The sequence below is a fragment of the Carya illinoinensis genome, chromosome 8 (genome assembly GCF_018687715.1).
Source record: "Carya illinoinensis cultivar Pawnee chromosome 8, C.illinoinensisPawnee_v1, whole genome shotgun sequence".
In the NCBI taxonomy this organism is placed as follows: Eukaryota; Viridiplantae; Streptophyta; class Magnoliopsida; order Fagales; family Juglandaceae; genus Carya; species Carya illinoinensis.
In genome coordinates, this window is record NC_056759.1 from 1,957,263 (window position 1) to 1,976,988 (window position 19,726).

The following is a 19,726-nucleotide window of genomic DNA, read 5'->3' on the forward strand; positions in this document are numbered from 1 at the left end:
TTTGGGGATTGACTTTTTCATTCAAGAAAAACTCTCACAATCAAAATAATAATAAAATATTATTTTTTTTATTATTAATGTTTTTCCTAAAATTAATTTTTTTTATATATTTTTTGCAATTAACATCCACTACATACATTTGGCATTAATAATACAAATATAATAATAAAAATATATAATTTTTTTGTATATTATATTAAAAATATAATAACATGATAAAAAATATATATATAATATATTATAATAATAAAATGAAGTTGAAGGTGAAGGTTTGTTGTGTTGTTGATGAGGGAGAAGAGGAAAGGGTTGTGAGAGAGAGTGAAAGGAGAGAGAAATAATTAGTAAAATAAAATTTTTAGAATGAATAGTAGATCTTCAAATTTGTATAAATATTGTTCATAACTATGCAAAAACATATAAATGCATAGTTCAATTTAGTTAAATTTAGAGTCATATTATGCAAATATGTCTTTGCATTTGCATTTGCATATATCAATGCCAATACTCAAAGAAAAATGCTAGGTAGTAGGTACACCTAATGATGGTGTACCGAGTCACGACATGGGTGCGTCTTTTTTTCTTTTTTTTTCTTTTTTCAGTCCACTCCTTCGGTGCATGTAGCAGCATCCTTAGGAAATAATCACGTGAAACTTGAAAGTTTAATATTGAAAAGGAGAATGAGAAGAAGAACATATATGCCAAAGAGTTGAGAGGGCTTCTGAAGAGGAGAGACTCATCCTCATCTCCTTCACTGTCATTATTCCACTGAGAAACAAACGCCAAGAGGAAAAATCCTAATCAAAATCTCCAACTTTTTCTCTTTTTTTTTTTCCTTGTAATAATCTTTAGTGGGCATGTAGTCGACTTTCTTATAAATCATGTCTTCCATGACTTTCCTCTCTATCTCTGTCTCTGTCTCTCTCTCTCTCTCTCCACCGCCCCCTCCCTATTAGGTTAGATTCTTATAAGATAACAAAAAGAGAGTGGCATTCACAGGAATGGTCCTGCTTTCATGAGTTTGGGCTGTGGCTGTCTTTAGTCGTCACTTTCAATATGCTTCATACAATTTCACGTGGGACTAACCCCTTCCCTGCCAACCACTCTCACTTAATGCGGCAATACTACTCTCGTTAGAATAAGCCTGTGGCCTGAATTTTCTTTTACCTGTTAATTTGCAGCTTTCTCGTATTAGTCCCCTTTCAATCCATGTGATTGTTTTCCCCAACCAACTCCGTGGATCCCAAGTGTCTTTGATCAGTTGTCATGCCTAGAAATTTCCCGTGAGCTTAATGTCAAAGTGCCTATCTTGTCACGGCCTTGAATTCTGAATAAACATCTCTCTTCTCTCAAATCAAAAGCACAAAGGTAGGAGTCACGACTGACTTCTTTGCTTGCTTGCTTTAAATAGGGAGTTGGGGGCGGGGGGATTTTTCAAATCTTTAGCATTGAATTATAGCAACTTAAAAGCATCATCAATGTATTAGTCAAAATTAAAGGAGATTTTTGATAAATATGAGATGAATTTTAACTTTGACTATTACATTTACCTACGTCTCATATTAGAATAGTTATTTTTTTATTATATAATAATAAAATAATATAAGATGAATTTTATTTTGACTATTCACATCAAATCTCTATATTGTATTATCTATTTATTTATTATATAGTAATAAAATAATTAATAATTAAAAAATATTAATTTATTTTAGTTTATCACTTTTTACCCTTTTATAATTTATTTTATTTGAGTTGTATGCCATGGATTTTCTATGGAAACAATAGTTGGAATTGAGTGGAATGACGAAGGGAATAATAAAAACAGAGAAATAATAGATAAAATAAATATTTGATGAAGCTACAATAGCAAGCAAATTTAGAAATAATTATGGTGTTTACTGTAGCTAAAGTTCAAATATTTAAATTTTGACTAATCCATTGTAATGGTATTTTAGGGTCTAATAGTTAAACAAGGGATGGATTTAGCATTTGGTTAATCCATAAGTACGCTCTTATCAATCTAACATTTGAAGCTTTCGAATATATTGAAGATTCTTCAAAAAATATTTGAAAAAAAAAATGCAAAGTGTGCATTATTTATAGTTCATGACCCTATTACAAGGTCAAGATCCAAAGATATGTGGCCCCTATTTGGATATGGAGTCCCTCACCACTCCTTTCCTACTAGTTTTGGGCTTTTCCAATATATTTTTTTTTTTCATAAATTTTGGAGATGAATGTTCGGGCAGGGAAGGGGGGGTTTTGGGTGGGGAGAAAGTGATAGGAATAATCTCAAAATGCTCTACGCACTTAGTGAGTGGATTGTCCAGTACTCCACGTCAACTCAAAGAGATTAGAAGCAAGTGGGTACTTTTTCTACTGTTTCTATATAAAATGCCTGCTCTATATAACATTACCAAAGTTTTATACTATACATTTTTATTTAATTATACCAAAGTTTTTATCATAATATTTAAATATGTTTATATTTAAATATAAAGATGAACTTGATGACATAAAATCAAAGTCTACAAAATAGAAGTTTTGAGTTCGAACCTCCTCTCCCAATGTATCAACATATACATATATAAGGACGAAAATGATAAATTACATATTGATTAAATTTTTGTGTATGATATAGGATTTTCTTATAGTATTTCTCATATAACATGATTGTGGTCAAAAACTACGCAAATTAGAACATGGAACTTCTTAACCATTTCTATGGAAAAACACATCTCTCTCTCTCTCTCTACATCTCTCAATTATCACTCTCAAAACAAAAAAAGCAAGCCAGATAGGTATTATAGTGATGTCGAGTTTTGGGACAATATGAATATTGCATTACTGTTAATGAAATAATTAGAGAGCATTCTAATATCTAAAGATCAGCTATGCCTGCCTGGCCCGTGAAAGTGGAGACAACAGGCATTGATCTTTATTGGCCTAATTATTCCATGCATCTTTTCTATCTAACTTTCTTCCTTTCCCTGCCTCTACTTTAGACTTAAGAACACATTATTTGTGTACTCGTGTCCTGATAGCTTGAGAAGGTCAAAATGTCAATTGAAGCAGGTGGGGGCCCCGAGGAACCAAAACCCATCAATGACCATATCTTCTCAGTCACACATGGCATGATAAGTATTTAGTATTGATTTGTGGTGCCTGCCTTCAACAAGTGGGAATCTAAAGTGCTTTTCCTTTCCCTCAAAACCATAAAACGTGATAATGCAATGACTGCTCTCCTCATTCAACTGTAACCACTTATTTACTCTGCCCGACTACTCTGCCGGAATTTCAATCTCTTTAGATGCGGCCGTCGGGCTGCTCCACGAATACGAAAACAAGTAAATTTATAATTTAATGTAGTTTAATTATAAATATATTTTTATTATAAAATAGATCTAATATATCATATGAAACTAATATTACATACAGTTCCTATTTGAAATCTGCAATGTAAATATAAATAATTTTATCTTTAAAATTTTTTAAAATTATTAAAATATCTCTCTTAAAATGATATTTTTTCTCTTTTAATAAAGAGTCTACATATATAATCTTTACTTAAAAATTACAAATAAAATTTCTCTTATTTTTATAACTACAACGCTTCTCTAAAATATGGCCAATGAACATGAACGATACAGTGCAGTAAGTATTATTTTTTATTATTATTTTTTTTTTCTTGTGACAATCCCGTGTAGGGATTATGTGTTTGTCCAAATAGCTGTGATCGGACATATAATAATACTACTATATGTAAAAGTCATTTCAACATGTCTTATTTAGAATTGCAATAATTGAAGCTGTCAAGAAGTTAATAGCAACAAAGTTTGTTTCAAATCCACGAGGAGAAACTTCAACGCAAACAGGCTATTGTCAAATAGCCATGTCCTTTCAACCATCACTTTTTGTTTGTTCGTATGCGTCGCGAAGGTTACAGAAAACACATACTGTACATGTATAATAATATTATGCGTAAAATTGCACATATGTAATACTATTAATAAATAAAAATTTTGTTATATATAAATAAAGTCGTGTATTAATTAATTTATTAATATTAATTTATTTATATTTAAAATTTAAATTAACATCATTTTTTATAAAATATACTGTTTGATCTATTACATTATATTGATATATATTAATGTACAATTATACTTATAATTAGATTTTTTCTAATAAATAAATATATAAAATGTTTGATGCTAGTCTCAAATATTGATAGTATATTTAAATTAGGTGTTAATAAATTAGGTGATATATATCGAGAGAAACATATTATTTATCTTAAATTTTATTTAATTTCTTCAGTTATATTTATCAATCTGATATAAATATTAAAAAATATAATTTAAAATAAAATAATATTGAGAAATACAATCTTTGGACATTTAAGTGATCTCACACACTTCTTTTAAAAAAATAATATAATATATAGTCACTTTTATGTATTTTTTATACACTTCACTGATATAATTATCTTGATCAATTTTTTTAATACACAATCAATCATATCATTTAAGTGTACAAAAGAGTACATAAAAGTGATTGTGTATATATATATTTTTTTTATAAAAAAATAAAGTCTATCTTTAAAAAAATAAATTTTTAATATAAATCTTATATATTTAACTATATTCTTAAAAAAAAAAACATAGGAAACTAACCAATTTTTGGAGAATACAAATATCATTCTTAAAATAAAACGTAAAGCAATAAGCTCGTACTCGAAGAAGTAGAAACTAGAAAGCAAAGCAGTCACGCCAAAGAATTTTATAAAAGTAATTACGACGCCATGATGTTTCTGGGCCCATAAGGGTTGGGTGCCACTTGCCATGGCTTGAAGAGTCAGAGGTTTTGAGTCCATTTGGAAGGGAGGACTGACTTTCATCTTTGGTATGGGACCCTCCAAACAAAGAGTCAATAAACCATTTTATTATTTTCTTTTATCCTTTCCTTTTTGTTTTCAAAATTAGTGCTTTTTTTCTTTTTGGAAAACCCGACATCAACAAAACGATAAGAACAGAAAAACACTACCATCTATCGGTTGAAAAGCAACGTACGGCAATTTTCTTTTATGTTCCAAAGTCCAAACGCCTATATGGATCGATGAGTAAATCTCGGGATCAGCTACAGATGCTTCTTTTCTTTCTTTTTTTTTTTTTTTTTTTTTTTTAAACCTAACGAGAACCCAGAGGTGGCTCTAGAAGGGTCCATAGATAGATATATAGATGGTCCTCCCCCGTGAAATTGAAAGGTCATGGCTACTTCTCTCCCATTAATATGCCACTTGCATTTATTTATTTTATTCCTTTCATTAAAGGTAAAAGAATTAGGAAATATTGTTCAATTTTTATTATAGAGTAATCTTATTATGCCGTTCCAATTATATCCCTTAGTTTATTCTATTGATGTAGTACCATTATATAATATCACGTGATTTATTAAATATATTAAAATAAAATATTTAAAATAAAATGACGTCTGAAAACATAAAGAAGAAGACCTTAAGTTTTCTCTACTATTTTTATATTTGTATTTTTAATCTTTTTAATAAATCAAGTGGCACCAAATTTTGATATCACATTAATGAGACAAAATGAACGGTATAACTGGAGCAATATGGTAACTATATCAAGGATGTTTAATGTTAGTTACAACGTATAAGTCCTCAATTGGTGGCTCATAATTATGAGATGAATTTATTATTATTTTATTTGAATAATGATAAACTTGTCACTTTTTTATCACTATTTTATCATTTGTAGTGTATTTATTTTTTCTTTATTTTCTTTTAAGTATATTTTTAATATATTTAATCATTAAGAAAAAATTTGAAAAATATACAATTTTATTGATAGTTACTTTCTTAATCATTAAGTAAAAGAAAATTTTTTTTTAAAAAAAAAAAAAAAAAAGTGATGGAAGAGTTGTAAAATAGTGATAAGGTTATTATTATTATTTCAAATATATTGATGAAAGAGTTAAAAAAATATATATATCAACAAACTATAAGACCATTAATAACTTAGACCCCGTTTGATTACACAGATGAGATGAGATGTTTTAAATAATAATGAATAAAATATTCTTATAATATAATTTTTTAATATTAATTTTGTATTGAGATTTAAAAAAGTTAAATTGTTTATTATATTTTGTATTGAGAAAATTAAATTATTTATTATATTTTATATTGAGATTTTAAAAGGTTGTAATGATAAATTGAAATAAGATGATATAAATTTTTTAGTTCTGATTAACCAAACAAGGCCTTAATACTTGCAATTATTTATCAAGTCCATGGTATTCTTGCATAGAAAAAAAGTCCATGGTATTCTTAAAAGCATTAATTAATAGGTGATCGGGCTTAAAGTTTTAAATAAATTTTGTTTGTCTTAATATAGATAGCATTGACCGATAATTATGCCTAAATCGGCAACTTATATATACTTACCAAGGGAGAGGATATGCCAAAAAGCGATCTTAAAATTAATATTAAAATAATAATAATAATAATTGTACGACAATATAAATGGTCTTTTTTTTTTTTTTTTTTTTGAAAAAAAGATGTGATGGTGATGAGGACTAGAAGAAAATGACAACCTTCAATTGGACGGTGATGAGGACTAGAAGAAAAGGACAACCTTCAATTGAGACGTGAGGAAACGGAAATTTCGTATCTTAAGCCATTAAATTAGTTGGCCACATCGTGTCGAGATTCAAAATTATATTGATAATGAAATAAAATGTCAAAAATAAAAAAGTTTGTAAGATATATAAATTCTCGATTTATCTTATAAATTAAATTTGTTCATTTAAACAATATAAAAAAAATTAAGGGATATATATATATATATATATATCTGATTTTTGCCAGAGGGCCGGAAAGAAAGTCCTCCTCTCTCACCTTCAATCTTTTCTCTACTCACTTATATTGTTTATTAAGATTTCTTTTACTTAATTTTATTTAACTTTCTTTAGAGTTGAAAAAGATAGATTTACTATTTTCAGATGACTCTCGAGAGACACACGTTGCATAAGCAGATTTATAAGTAGAAAACCGTTTAGAGGAAAATAGTAATTTTGAAAAAATCATTTTGTATAGTTATCACGCGCCGTCTACATTTGTGCGTGATTCTCACGCACCATCCATTCTGTCAGCTTCTCAACACACGCAACAAATTATTGGACTTGCCACCATCAAACTTTTTAAAATTGACTGTTATGGCAAAAAAGAGACAAATGTGTTACCTTCACAAACTTACACATTTTTCAAAATTTATCGAATTTGGTTTAAATTATAATTCGTAATTTTTCGCATATATCTTATTGATTTCCTTTTTAATTTCATTATTGTTAATTAAAATAATAGATAAAAATTCATCTCCTATATGTTTAACTGTAGAAATTGAGTCATTTTTTTTTTTACGAATGATAATATTGAGTTTCCGTTTAAGTAGAGAATATTGTCTCTTAAATTTTTGTTTGTAGAGAGTATCAGCAATAATAAAGAATAAACTAGTCATAAAAAGAAATAGTATATTGGTAGAGTTTCAAATGCATTATTTTAATTTATGACGTCATATTTGATATGGAGATATCACATAAAATATCTGGTCATAGTTGTAAATTTCTTTAATGAATTGATGAGTTTCTTTTAAAAAATAATATAACAAATTTATTTTAAATACAACTTAAAAGATAAATTATTTTTCAAATTAATTTATATTATATAAATAATATATTATATCATATGTACTGTAAAATCCTTTCAATAACATATTTAAAAAAAAAATTCTATTATCAATCACGTAACACAAATAAAATAATCACTAAGAGGCGGGGATTGTATCCCCCCGCAACTGTTGTAAACGTTCTGGAGCGTGTGTCACACGCTTGATGCTATCCCGTTGTTCTCTCGATTTCATTCCCAACCTATATAAATAAAATAAAATAATAATAAAATAAAATAGTGAGGTTTGATTTCACACCGTACCATTATATCATGTAACGTAAGAGAAGAGGACGTACTTCGAGAATTTCTCACCGGTCACCGAAATTCTCGATGATCCGTACATTGTTTTTTTTTTTTTTTTTTTTTTTTTCAATTTTAAAAAAGGAGGTACCCGGAGTGGATGGAACGCCAACGTTGTTTGTTTGTATTCTTTAAGCAAGCGCGCACACATTAATGTTTGTTATCTCTCTTAATTAAGAAAAGAAAAAAACGTGTTATCTACTTTATTACAAAGCTAGAAATTCAATACGGATATGATATGTTACATATGCGCGCATATATATATATATATATAAAGAATTTGATTTAAAAATTTGTTTATTAACGTATTAAACATAGTAGTGACGTACAAATATATTATATAAATTGATATAAAACTATGAGAAGTACTATGTATATAAATAAATCCTATAAAAATAAATTTACAAGCTTATATAATAATTTTGCATGATACGTTAAAATAGTTTTACAATCTAACATACCATATTAAATTATATTATTTTATGAATTTATTTTTATGATCAGATCTTTTTATAATTAAAATATTTCTTTAAAAATATTTTTGTTATGAAAATTTTTAAATCCAGTATGGTTATATGGTTTTACCTGCACTGGCCAATAAATAATGGAATGAATCATCATAATTTTATACACATACGTCAACATTAAGGTCTGGTTTAGATAGTGAGTTGATATGAGTTAATTTTGAGATAATTTGTGAATAATAGTGATATAGTTTGTGAATGGTATTGAAATAATTTGAATTTTGGAAAATGACAGAAAAAACTGAATAAAAATATTTTAATATTATTGTTATTTTATGATTTGAAAATGTTATTGTTGTTTTTTTTTTTTTTTTGTATCTTGTTGGGAAGTTTAGAAAGTTGTAATAATCAAGTAATAATAAGATGAAAAAAATTGAAGATTTGAAATTAAAAATATTTATATTTATAATGTTTAGATATTGAGATGTGATGAAATGAGATGAAAATATCTCTCTATCCAGACCAGGCCTAAAGGAATTATATATACATATAGCTGCTAAAATTAGGCTCAAATGAAACTAAATACAGTCAAGATGATGTATTCAAAATTTATACGTAATAAAAATTATATTTAATAATAATAATTAAAAAAAAAAAAACTTGAATTCCGGCTAAACTTGGATAGAAAAATACGTCTTCATGAATTGTGGTAAAAATAAAGTAGCTAATTAATTGCTCAGATATCTTAGTTAATTAAGTGTCTAACTTCGCCAAAAATCTATTTCCTTTATTTATATGCTCTTTTGAACAACATTTGAGATACAAAATCATGTTCCGATTACATGCCAAATATATTATTAATTTAAGAGTAATGTTATATATAATTATGAAGTGTGTGTGCGTGGTGCAGTCGATTTGAAAAAGAGTAGAGTCTATTATTAAAATATTAATTTTCATTTAATATGGGTCTTGTATTTATTTGTTTTTTAAGTAATTGTACAATATTTACATACTCACAATTACAAGTATCAATTTTCTTAATTTAAATATAAATAGGATTTTGTGAAGTCTCTGTGAACTTTTTATATCTAATGATCAGCTAGCTAGGAAGAAAAAGAATAATCGCATGTGTTATTTTGGAAATGTTTCAGAAATCTTTAGACATTTTTTTCTCTTCGATGGGAACATATTTGAACCCCAAAATTATTCCATCTCTGAATATTTTTAACAAATTTACTTTTAAAAAATCCAACAAATATATATACTAATGTAATAATATTTTTATTTAATTATTTTTTTCTTTTATTTAACAAAATCTAATAAATATTTATACTCAAACTATTTTATTATTATTTACAAAATGTTAATATAATCTAGAGATGTCCAAACGTGCCAAATTTCTACTATTTTACGGTTCTAAGATTGTGAAGAGATCGAGTTTTCAACACAATACTCAATCATCTAATAATATTTTTATATTTTTATTTTTTATTTTCTTTAACAAAATCTAATAAATATATCTATTCAAACTATTTTATTAGTATTTACAAAATTCTAATATACTTTAGAGATGTCCCTACTTGCCTAATTTCTTCTAATTGACGATTCTAAGATCGATCGTGAATGGAGTTTTCAACGCAATATCTTTTTATCTAATAATATTTTTAGTTATTTTTTTTCTTTTATTTAACAAAATCTAATAAATATCTCTATTTGAATTATTTCATTAATATTATAAAATTTTAATATAAGATGTCCAAACGTGCCTTATTTCTTCTAGTTGACGGTTCTAAGACGACACACTTATAAAAAAAAAAAAAAATTAAAAAAGAAAATCCCGAGAATCCGAGCACTAAATATGGCAAACAGGAGAGGGTTCATGAGGTGAGGTTATTGCTACGCGCGCAAACGAGAGAGTGGGTATAAACTTTCCAAGTTGGGTAAAACTTAATTAAATTGAAAGAAAAACATTGGAAGAAGCAGTGGCTAGGCTACAAAATATTACAAACCCGACCACCTCAAACGAAACAGCCACGCGCGGCATACGAAGAAGAGAGGAGGACCATTAAAGTGCGGGTTGGTTCGGGGACCTCGGGGCCGTATGTGTTGGGACCCATTCCCAGAGAATCGTTCTAATATTGAAGTCTTCTCGTGGAGAGCGAAACCCGCCTCATCATCATACCGTCCTACGCAATTTTCGCTGCTATACCACTCTCTCTCTCTCTCTCTCTCTCTGCTTTTTATTTGTTTTTTTGTATTATTCCATTGCTGCGGTTGTAATTCTTTCACTATATAAATGTCTGTCTAGTATAAAATATAAATCCCGGCCTCTCTCGTTTTAAGGGGTTTCTGACCAGATTAGGTTTCTTATATCCTGAGCTCGTCTCCCAGCTTCCAACATGGGTGGCGATAAGGGAATCAGTCTCGAGGAGATCAAGAATGAATCCGTTGATCTGGTACTCTCTCTCTCTCTCTCTCACTCACACACACACACTCTGTCACTATATCTGTTTGGTTCCCGGCAAAACCGACAGGATTAAAATGTTTTTACGCTTTTATGTTTTTGTTCTGATATACTAACGGATTCAATTCCAGCAATACATGCATGTTCATCATAGTGTTTGTTTCCTCAATATATTTTCTTTTTTTTTTTTCTTTTTTTGAGCTTGAAATATTTGAGAACCATTTCATGATTGTATATCTTCCTATTTGTGTTCTGGGTTTTGTGAGATGTTATTGGATTCTTTTGGGTGATGTAGATTTGGGTTGCGTGAGGAACATTTTTTATCTTTGAATATTTCTTTTCCATGCCTTTTCCACATCGGCAAAAATATGATTTTACCAGTTCTAAGTTTTTTTTTTTTTTTTTTTTTTTTTTTTTTTTTCCATTCAATCCCGTGAAAGCCAGCGAGAGATCTTTTTGTGTGTTAGCGGTGGTTAATTTCGAAATCGCAAAAAGATGCTTCTTCCAGTTAGGGTACTCGGTGCCGTACGTATCGGAGATTTCCGTTTCGACGGCGTGACTTTTGGACTGTGACCTATCGGCGATGATCTTGTCGATAGATTGCATGAAGGACGAAACTTTTTCTAAAGCTACAGTGACTGCATCAGGTTCTTTCAGCCACGTGACCCCACTTTCTTGTGGGACCAAGAAGGTGGCTTGGACGGTCCTGATGCCACTGTTTCTCTTCGTAAAAACATCTCTAGGGTTTCCATGCCCCAACCCCAAAAGTATAGGAATTCATTTCGCATCACACAAAGTAGAAAAAAAGTCTTTAAAAAAAAAAAAAAGTCTGTGACTGTGCACTCAATCACATGGAATCCGCGGCTTGACAACGCACGCTTCGGTCACAGAACATGGCTGTATGGGGAACCATCCGTGAGGTTGTTTCCCACATTTGTCATCACCCGCTACCTCAAGCGCGTGTTTGACACGGAAGGCAATTACATTGTTTTATCAATAAATTGATTGTCTACTTACATTAAGAACTTTTAATATTACATATAGTAAGTATTCTGTCGTTGCCTCTTTTGTTATCTCGTACTGGTCTGCTGCTCTGTCTCTCGTATTGTGTGTGGTTGCGTTATTTTTTACATGTTATGGTACTTCCGTGGTACTTTCTGTACCTTGGTTTATTAAATTGTTTTTGGGCCGGTGAAAAGGGTCAACAATCGGTTCGGATCCCTAAGCAGCCCAGTTTTATATAGTAGTTAGTGAAAACGTTTCAAAATCCAAATCCGTTGAGGTCGAGGAAAGGGACAAGCTTGGAAAAAACAAAAAAAAAAAAATACAAAGTAGATGATTTTGTTGACTTATTGGCATAATTCATGGATGATTTTCACATGGTTCTGTTCTAAAAGCTGATCTCGTATCTTACAAATAAACCTATTAAAGTTGTTGGTAATTTTTCGAACATAATTGGATGATCTTGTCATTTCCAAAAATTATCCGGTTTATATAGATTTATGATTTCTTGGTTGGTTTATTTGTTTGGCTTTGTTAATTACATTAGTAAAATAAGCTTATGGACATGTAAAGTTAGGTTTTACCATCTTACCATGAAAACCAGTGTGGGTAACCCTACAGTACTGTCCCAACTCAGACATGATCCGTCTGATGTTAAGCAAATAGAAAAATAATTGTTAGGAATACTTTCTTATCTCTGGATTTTAAGTATTTTATATGTTGCCTTTCGATTTAAGGAAACTGACGTATTGTATGAACATATACATTACCGCCGATTATTAAATAATACCTTTTATTGAGATGTGACAGTTAAGATGTGTTTTTATTTTTTTAGGTTAGGTTTAGATAAAAAATAGAAAAATATAGTTGCAAGTATAATTATGTACTAATCTGTGCATCAATGTAATGTAATTGGTTAAAAAGTAGATTTTATTGAAAATTGTGTTAATTTAAATTTTAAATATAAATAAATCAGTATTGATACACAGATTAGTACGCGATTGTACCTGTATATAGCAAAACTCAAAATATATTTCATCTCATCTTATTTTATTTAATTATTATAATTTTTTTAAATTTTTATATAAAATATAATAAATAATTTAAATTTTTAAATATAAAAATAATATATAATAATATTAAAAAAATAATATTTTGATCATATTTTATTCAACTTTCATTTTAATTCGTCTCATCGTATTACCATCCAAATCTCTCGTAATCTAAATGATTAGAATTGAATAGAGGATGAATAAAATAGAAATTGCATTGGTGGTAACAAAAGAACAATAGAAAACCTAACAATTAAGTATTTTAAGCCTCATTTAGTTACACAAATCATCTCATCTTATTTCTAATAGTCATTATAATTTTTTCAAAATTTTATATAAAATATAATAAACAATTCATTTTTTTCAAATTTTAAAACCAAAATTATATTAAAAATTATACTTTAACAATATTTATTCGAAATTCATCTTATCTAACGTACCAAAGGATGAGTCTTTTTAGATATTGCTGTAAAGAAACAAATTTAGACGTGAATCTTCGTAAAGGTGACCAAGCTAGAACAGCATGACGAGTTGCAGCCGATTAATTGCATTCAAATTACGACAATACTTTCTGTCTACTCTTCTATTTACCATGAAGAATCATGAATATTGTTTGTTTATCATTAACAGGAACGAATTCCTATTGAGGAAGTGTTCGAGCAGTTGAAATGTTCACGGGAAGGTCTATCGTCCGAGGAAGGAGCCCACAGGCTTCAAGTTTTTGGACCCAACAAGCTAGAAGAGAAAAAGGTCCTCTACATAGCCTCTAATAGGATGACTATTGTTTCCTCTTCATTTTGCTGTTCTATCTTTTTCCTTTGTGTTGGTATGCAATGATTTCATGTTTTTTCTAACAGGAAAGCAAAATTCTCAAGTTTTTGGGTTTTATGTGGAATCCACTGTCTTGGGTCATGGAAGCTGCTGCTATCATGGCTATAGCCTTGGCAAATGGCAGTGGAAGGCCTCCAGATTGGCAGGACTTTGTTGGTATCGTGGTTCTATTGTTGATCAACTCCACAATCAGTTTTATCGAAGAAAACAATGCTGGTAATGCAGCTGCAGCCCTTATGGCTGGTCTTGCTCCCAAGACTAAGGTGAAAAACACATAATTAGAAACTTCGTGTGCTTAAGCTAGTGTTACTCTCTCTCTCTCTCTCTCTCTCTCTCTCTCTCACGGGAGTTTTTGGCATGATTCTTTCTTGTGGCGCTATGATGCAGGTTCTGAGAGATGGTCGATGGAGTGAACAAGATGCTGCCATTTTGGTTCCTGGAGATATTATCAGCATCAAATTGGGAGATATTATTCCTGCCGATGCTCGTCTTTTAGAGGGTGATCCATTAAAAATTGATCAATCTGCTCTTACTGGAGAATCCCTTCCTGTTACCAAGAACCCATCAGATGAAGTATTTTCTGGATCAACATGTAAACAGGGTGAAATAGAAGCAGTCGTGATTGCTACTGGTGTCCACACATTTTTTGGAAAAGCCGCACATTTGGTCGATAGCACCAATCAAGTTGGGCACTTCCAGAAAGTTCTCACTGCAATTGGTAATTTCTGCATTTGTTCAATTGCTGTTGGAATAATCATTGAGATTATTGTCATGTACCCAATACAACATCGCAAGTATAGGGATGGAATTGACAATCTGCTGGTTCTCTTGATTGGGGGAATTCCCATTGCCATGCCTACTGTTTTGTCTGTCACAATGGCTATTGGTTCCCACAGACTCTCTCAGCAGGGTGCCATTACAAAGAGAATGACTGCAATCGAGGAAATGGCTGGCATGGATGTACTCTGCAGTGACAAAACAGGGACTCTAACCTTGAATAAGTTGACCGTTGATAGAAATTTGATTGAAGTGTTTGCTAAGGGTGTGGAGAAAGAGCATGTTATCCTTCTGGCAGCGAGGGCTTCTAGGACGGAAAATCAAGATGCCATTGATGCTGCTATTGTAGGGATGCTTGCTGATCCGAAAGAGGTATGATTCGGTGCCCTTTGGTTTTGAATTGATTAGCATATAATAATTTTTTTGAGAATCATGCTGTATGTCTATGTGATTGTCAATTCGACAGGCGCGAGCTGGTGCCAGAGAGATTCATTTCTTTCCATTCAACCCTGTCGATAAGAGGACTGCTCTTACCTACATTGATGACAACGGAAATTGGCACCGTGCTAGTAAAGGTGCTCCTGAGCAGGTAACATAGTTTTTCACACGTTGTCTTAAGTTATAAGAAAATATTTACCGAATAATTATTCATGTGTTTCTATTCTCTTTAAAACAGATAATAACCCTTTGCAACTGCAAGGAAGACGTTAGGAAAAGGGTTCATGCAGTGATTGATAAATTTGCTGAACGCGGTCTTCGGTCTTTAGCTGTTGCAAGACAGGTTTGGTCCAATGTAGCATTTATTTATATCAAATTCTGGCATTAGTTGGACTAAAAAATCTTATTATTGCCTTCCTGAATTTTGTCTCCAGGAAATACCTGAGAAAACAAAAGATAGTCCAGGGGCACCTTGGCAGTTTGTTGGTTTGTTGCCTCTCTTTGATCCTCCTAGGCATGACAGTGCAGAAACCATCAGAAGAGCGCTTAACCTTGGTGTGAATGTCAAGATGATTACAGGTAGATCTCATTCAAACACTTATCCTGTCTTCTTTATACTACAATTTATTTTTTCTTTCTTTTTCAATGCTTAAGATTTATACACATTTCTCTCAATTTCCAGGGGACCAGCTTGCCATTGGCAAAGAAACAGGTCGAAGGCTTGGAATGGGAACAAATATGTACCCCTCTTCTTCGTTGCTTGGACAAGACAAGGATGCTTCAATTGCCGCCCTCCCAGTAGATGAGTTGATTGAGAAGGCTGATGGATTTGCTGGAGTTTTTCCAGGTATGTATACATATATATATGAATGTATGCAAGTATTTATATTCTCCTTTCATCCCCCCTGTTGTATTCTTACTCTTTTCAGATGAACTAGGTTTAATTATTCTTCAACTACATAACTGGTTTCCATTGTTGAATGCCTGCAATATAGATTCCTCATTCCCCCCTTTATTTTTGTGAACAAGCACTGTTTTTCTACGTCAAACTTCCTAAAATTTTCCTACATTCTAACTTTCCTCTGAAATCGGTAGAGCACAAATATGAAATTGTGAAGAAGCTGCAAGAGAGGAAGCACATTTGTGGAATGACAGGAGATGGTGTCAATGATGCGCCTGCTTTAAAGAAGGCAGATATTGGAATTGCTGTAGCTGACGCTACTGATGCTGCTAGAGGTGCTTCAGACATTGTCCTCACTGAACCTGGTTTGAGTGTCATCATAAGTGCTGTACTGACCAGCAGGGCTATTTTCCAGAGGATGAAGAATTACACAGTTAGTTACCTTTCATCATCTTTGATTGCTGATGGCCAAGGTTCAATTATGTTTGAGAGGTGTCTAAGCTCACTTGTTTTGTTTACTTTCTTTTCAGATTTATGCAGTTTCAATCACTATTCGTATAGTGGTAAGTGTACTAATAATTTGAATTATAATAGTTACACTGTAATTTAGCAAGTTCATCATAGATTCTAATACATTTTGCCAATTATTCTCAATCTGGCAGTTTGGCTTCCTGTTTATTGCTTTGATATGGAAGTTCGACTTTGCACCATTCATGGTTCTAATTATTGCGATCCTAAATGACGGTAAGACATCTTTTAAGCAACTGTGAATCTGTCTCTTCATAAAATATACCATTGCTAACTTAGCAGGATCATGAGTCTGATTTTACTATCTCTAGGTACAATCATGACAATATCAAAGGATCGGGTAAAACCATCTCCAATGCCAGACAGCTGGAAGCTCAGAGAAATTTTTGCTACTGGCATTGTGCTTGGAGGTTACTTGGCACTAATGACAGTGATATTCTTTTGGGCTATGAAAGAGACCAACTTTTTCTCGGTAATTATATATGCTTTCTTGCTCTTATTATCAAAATAAACCGTAATTTCTCTGTCTCCACCCACAATCCTTGCATGTGGAAAAAGAAAAAAACTAAAACTAAAACTAAAGCAAAGACATTGCCCAACTGCACCTGTTTTGCTGATTTTACCTCCTTTATTTGGTTGATATGGTAAATGGCGAAGAGCTGGGAATTTTATCCATCAAACATACCATAATTTCACAAAGTCAAAAGTGTCCCAAGAACTTTAATTATTTCATGTATTTTCTTTCTTTCTTTTTCTTTTTCTTTTTCAGTATTTGTAACATTTTATTTGGTTGAAAATTCCACTTCCACTCGCATTATCTGAGGCTCAACGGATAAAAGCGAGACAATGGAGGACTCTTGAGAATACGAGGATGGTACTGGAATTTAATAGAGTCTAATCAATTTTCATGATTTATTTACCATTTTTTTTTTAAATGCAGGACACGTTTGGCGTGAGGCCATTAAGTGGCAACGATAGGGAAATGATGGCAGCCTTATACCTGCAAGTTAGTATTATAAGCCAGGCCCTTATTTTTGTCACAAGGTCTCGCAGCTGGTCCTTTATTGAACGACCTGGACTTCTCTTGCTCACTGCTTTTGTACTTGCTCAGCTGGTAAGTATTTAATCTTTAAGGTTCCCTTTCTCTTTTGTTCTAATTGAAACTTGTCTTGTCAAATTTCATTTTGGATAAGAGAAATGATATTTGTAATTTTAGGATGTATAAGTCCCACGCACTCATTTTGAAAATTTAGGTAAATCTAAGATTTACATAAAAAAAAATAGTTTTTAATAATGATTCATACTTTTTTTCAAAATGAGTGCGTAAGATTTGCATACCCTTAAGACTGTATTTAGCATTACTTGACAAGATATTACATTTTATTTTTATTTTCCAGAAATTGATACTTTCTAGGCTAACTACAGTGGAGTTAGTTCAACATTTATTTACAGTAAACCAGCTAGTGAAATGGTTTATTCTCTGTTTAACACAGTAACTGTGCTGTAATTTGCAGGTAGCTACTTTCATAGCAGTCTATGCAAATTGGGGTTTTGCAAGGATAAAAGGAGCTGGGTGGGGTTGGGCTGGTGTAATCTGGCTTTATAGTATTGTAACGTATGTTCCCCTTGATATCCTTAAATTTGCAATCCGCTACATTCTGAGTGGGAAGGCCTGGGATAACCTTTTGGAGAACAAGGTATAATTCTGAATCATTATATTTTAGATGCTAGGCCTTATACTATTAGAATAATCTGTCTTATTGTGCTCTAGGTTTCCATTTAATTGTTTTCTGATTCCTTTGCATAACAGACTGCCTTTACTACAAAGAAAGACTATGGCAAAGAAGAGAGAGAAGCACAGTGGGCAGCTGCGCAGAGGACCCTACATGGTCTCCAACCACCTGAAACCAACAACCTTTTTGCTGATAAGAATAGTTACAGGGAGCTTTCAGAGATAGCAGAGCAAGCCAAGCGACGGGCTGAGGTTGCAAGGTAGGCTTGTAATTTTAGTTGCTATATCTAAGAAAAATTTGTTTTGTGTGAATAAAATAAATCTGTAAACGAATGTGTTCCCCCCCCCCCCCCCCCCCCCCCCCCCCTCTCAATTCTAACATTCAGAAAATTGAAGTACATCGTGGTATTGTTTTTTGACATTTTTCTTCCCTGGTCCGTCTTGCATTTGACATTCAGACCTTAGGCAGGGGTGCAAATTTTTGTAAATTAGGCATACCTTAGAATGTAAGCAAGAGAAATCGTTTTAGGCCATTATTCTTCGTAATGTTTACCATTGATGAGAAATTCCTAGGTAGATAGAACACTTGCATGAAACAACACTATTCTTGTTTTCTGGGCGTCCAATGTTTTCGCATGTCACACTCATATGAGGGACAGAAGGGAGTGCTGTTGGGGAAAACCCAAATATGCCTTCTTGGAGAGACTATTTTAGTAAAAATGTTATGAAGACTGCTTTCTATGAATTCCATAAAGTTCGGGACCATCGGGCCTCCCAACCTATATTTCCTTCTTTTTCTGTAGAGTGTTTGAAATGTGTATGCTTTTTTGCATGCAATCCTTGGTAGAGTGCAGAAGAGTTAGATTTCAGAATTTCCGAATGTCATTATTTTCTTATACAAATATGATAAATATTTTCAAAGGGTGTGAATTGATTCCTTTCTTGCTAAAAATGACTTAAAATTGGCAGGCTAAGGGAGCTACACACGCTGAAGGGGCACGTTGAGTCAGTGGTGAAGCTGAAAGGATTAGACATCGATACAATCCAGCAACACTATACAGTTTAAAGAGCTAATAAAGCCTTCCTTAGAGAGAGATCTCTAAATTGTGTCAATGTCATGTTCTCCCAGAGAAAGCCGACTTAAGATGATGAAGAAAGCTTAGAACTTTATCTTTAGTTCAGAGTGATAATCCTTTTGGTAAAATTCAAATAGTTCCTATTCCTTGTTATTTATAACAAGTGCAGAGGAAGGGCTCTATTCTCTTTTGAAGCCAAATGATATCATTTGCACAGCTTCTTTTTCTTCTCTCTCTCTTAAATGCTTTGAGTCTGCTACTTACAAGTTGGTGTATAAATGCATCCACTTAATTGTATGGGATCAGCACGATCTTGAAAAATTCAAAACACAGATAACATAATGATAAGATGAAGGTTGAGTTCAAATGAATTGTAGTATTTTCTGGCATAGAAATATTACGAAGAAACAAATA

At 31.6% G+C, this 19,726-nt stretch overlaps 1 protein-coding gene across 1 annotated transcript; it reads left to right on the forward strand.

Annotated features, from left to right (window-relative positions):
• Positions 1-10,688: 10,688 nt before the first annotated feature.
• Positions 10,689-19,538, forward strand: LOC122317806 (plasma membrane ATPase 4). The gene is made up of 16 exons (XM_043134830.1): positions 10,689-10,967; positions 13,660-13,779; positions 13,887-14,123; positions 14,248-15,009; positions 15,104-15,226; positions 15,314-15,418; positions 15,510-15,654; positions 15,758-15,922; positions 16,171-16,409; positions 16,507-16,539; positions 16,639-16,720; positions 16,816-16,976; positions 17,445-17,618; positions 18,019-18,201; positions 18,315-18,496; positions 19,206-19,538. The coding sequence occupies exons 1-16, from the start codon at positions 10,911-10,913 to the stop codon at positions 19,300-19,302; spliced, it is 2,865 nt and encodes a 954-aa protein (XP_042990764.1). The 5' UTR covers positions 10,689-10,910; the 3' UTR covers positions 19,303-19,538.
• The last annotated feature ends 188 nt before the right edge of the window (positions 19,539-19,726 follow it).